The 2712-nt window shown below is 35.3% G+C and overlaps 1 protein-coding gene across 1 annotated transcript; it reads left to right on the forward strand.

Moving 5' to 3' along the window:
- The first annotated feature begins 836 nt into the window (after window positions 1-836).
- On the forward strand, window positions 837-2505 carry LOC116142350 (putative disease resistance RPP13-like protein 1). The gene is made up of 3 exons (XM_031427776.1): window positions 837-1157; window positions 1643-1856; window positions 1976-2505. Exons 1-3 carry the CDS (start codon window positions 837-839, stop codon window positions 2503-2505), a joined length of 1065 nt encoding a protein of 354 aa, XP_031283636.1.
- The last annotated feature ends 207 nt before the right edge of the window (window positions 2506-2712 follow it).

The following is a 2712-nucleotide window of genomic DNA, read 5'->3' on the forward strand; positions in this document are numbered from 1 at the left end:
CCAAGAATACCCGAAATCACCCAACCTGGTAACTAACAGCCTAGGAAACTAACCCAAAGAATCCCAGCACACCGAGAGACAAAACCCCTCAACCTGAATGACAAAACTAATCACTCAACCAGTTACACAGATGCCAGATTTCAGCACAGATGATGAACCCTAGCAGAGTAAACCTAACACGATAACAATTGAATAGAATGCTTGCAAACTGAAGAGAAAAATTTGCTTATATATCGTTGACTAGGATGGACTGAGCTCAACCGTTGGATGTCTTGGAAACTGATGGTCCATATTCATTCTTGAAACGGCAGCGTATTGGTTTAAGTAACATGGCACCGTTTCAGTCTTCACACTTACATGGTAGATGCTAGATGGTTATATTATAGTAGCTAAAGCGGATGAAGGAAAAAAAAAAAATAAAAACAAAGGAAAGAAAGCAAAAGGCTCCTTCAACTACCGGCCAGCACTAAAATAAGATATTAGGTATGATTAATCAACTTGCAGAAGATATAAGACAAATTCCAGGTTGTTGAAATAAACAATTGTGAATAATATGCATGTTCACACTTAGGTTCCCATAATTAAAAATATGTTTATTTGATTTCATTTTTCAGCTCCTTTAATGGAATTGAAGGTCTAACTGAAATACAGACGTTTTATTTTTAAATCATATCTAGATTACCATATACAAACTTGAATAATATGAATCAAATCACTGTGAATACGTAGTCCACTCACCATGAAATTTGATGAAATTCCAAGGATGAAATTTAATCGTTTATTTGTATGGGAATTGTGTTCACACTTCTCTCCAAAGTTTCTTAAACAGTGTATCCATGGATACTTCCATTGANGAAAAAATACTTGATGATTTTGGCTCAAAATTAAGCAGTGATTCCCATTTTGAAGATTGCAACAGAGTTTTGTCTGAAGGTTATTATGATCTCCCTCACCCTCTCAAGCCATGTCTCTTATATTTTGGTGTGTTTCTAGAAGGCTACGAAATTAAATTTGGGAGATTAATTCGCCTCTGGATAGCTGAAGGCTTTGTTCAGTGCAACAACCACCTTCAATCTGAGCATGTTGCTGAAGAATACATGAAAGAACTTATTGACAAAAGCTTGGTTCAAGTTTCAGAGAGAAAACCTTCTAGACGAGTTAGAAGTTGTAGAGTTCATGATCTAATGTATGAGATTATTTGCAAAAAGATGAAGGAATGTGATTTTTGTCATTTCTTTAATGAAAAAGACTTGAGTCACTTTAGTAAAACTCGGCGTATTTCAATACTCAAATGCACTAACGCTGTTTTAGAGAGCATAAAAAAATTCAAAGATCCGATCCATTTGTCTTTTCAATGTAGACGAATTGTCCAAGACTTTCACGACTACATTTGTTGTTAATTTCAAGCTTTTAAAGATACTTGATTTTGAAAATGCCCATTTGGATTGTCTTCATGATGGAGTGGGAAAGCTCTTCCATTTGCACTACTTAAGTTTGAAAAATACAAAAGTTAAAAGAACTTCCCAAGTCTATAGGCATGCTTCTCAACTTAGAGACTCTTGATTTGAAGTGGACTTTTGTGAGTGAGCTCCCGATTGAGATCAAGAATTTGAAAATATTGCACTGTCTAATTGCAAAACAGTGTGACAACAAAGGTCCTTACGGATGTAGAGCAAAACTACAAGAAGGTTTTGGGGCTTTAACGGAGTTGCGGAAGCTACGACATGTTCATGGAAACACCGAAGTACTTGAAGAGCTGAAGAAACTAAGGCAGATGAGAAAGTTAGGCATTAGGGTCACAAATAGAGATGTGAAAGATTTGTTTGCTATTGTCCAAAATATGGAAAACCTTCAAGGTTTGAGTGTACAAGCTTTGACAATGGAGAAGAGCCTTTTGATATACAATCCTTGGCTTCTCCTCCTTTATGTCTTCAGCGATTTGATTTGGGAGGGATGTTTATTGAAATTCTACCAGTTTGGATTTCTAAACTTCACAATCTAATCATATTAAAATTGAATTTGATTGGATCTACCAATGATTCCATGACAATCCTTCAAGCTCTGCCTAATTTATCGGTGCTTATGCTCTTTGTGCGTGACTCTGATGAACAATTGCATTTCAAAGAAGGTTGGTTTCCAAAGCTCCAATACTTGTATCTCTGCGACTTCAAAGGATTGAAATGCATGATGATAGAGAAATGTGCAATGCCTAGTCTTACATTCTTGTTGATTGGACTATGCCTAGTGTTGAAGGAGATTCCAATTGGTATTGAGCATCTCAATAACCTAAAGAGACTTGTATTTCGTATGATGTTGAAGGAGGTTTACTGCATGATAAAAAATGAGAATTGGGAGAATGTCACTAAACACATTCCACAAATACTTGTCAGCTATAAAGAAACATCTAGAGGAGAAAACTTTGGTTATACTAGTAAATATTTGTCATCTCTTTCGGCAGAAGATTTTGAGGAGCTTATTAAAGAAATTGAGGCCAGTAACAAGTAGCCCCATCACTCAAAGAATCAATAGGCCAGTCTCCTAAAACAAGTAAGCCTCTTGAGTAGTGTATTTCTCTTAAATTCACTTCTCTTCTATTAGGTATTGCAGTTTTTTTATGAGTAAAAAAATAAACTTTTTTCTAAAAATAATTTAATAGTTGGATTAGCATCATTCTAATCTGGTAGTAATTGTAATTAATCATCAATTATCTTA

The sequence above is a fragment of the Pistacia vera genome, unplaced genomic scaffold (genome assembly GCF_008641045.1).
Source record: "Pistacia vera cultivar Batoury unplaced genomic scaffold, PisVer_v2 Contig407, whole genome shotgun sequence".
NCBI lineage: Eukaryota > Viridiplantae > Streptophyta > Magnoliopsida > Sapindales > Anacardiaceae > Pistacia > Pistacia vera.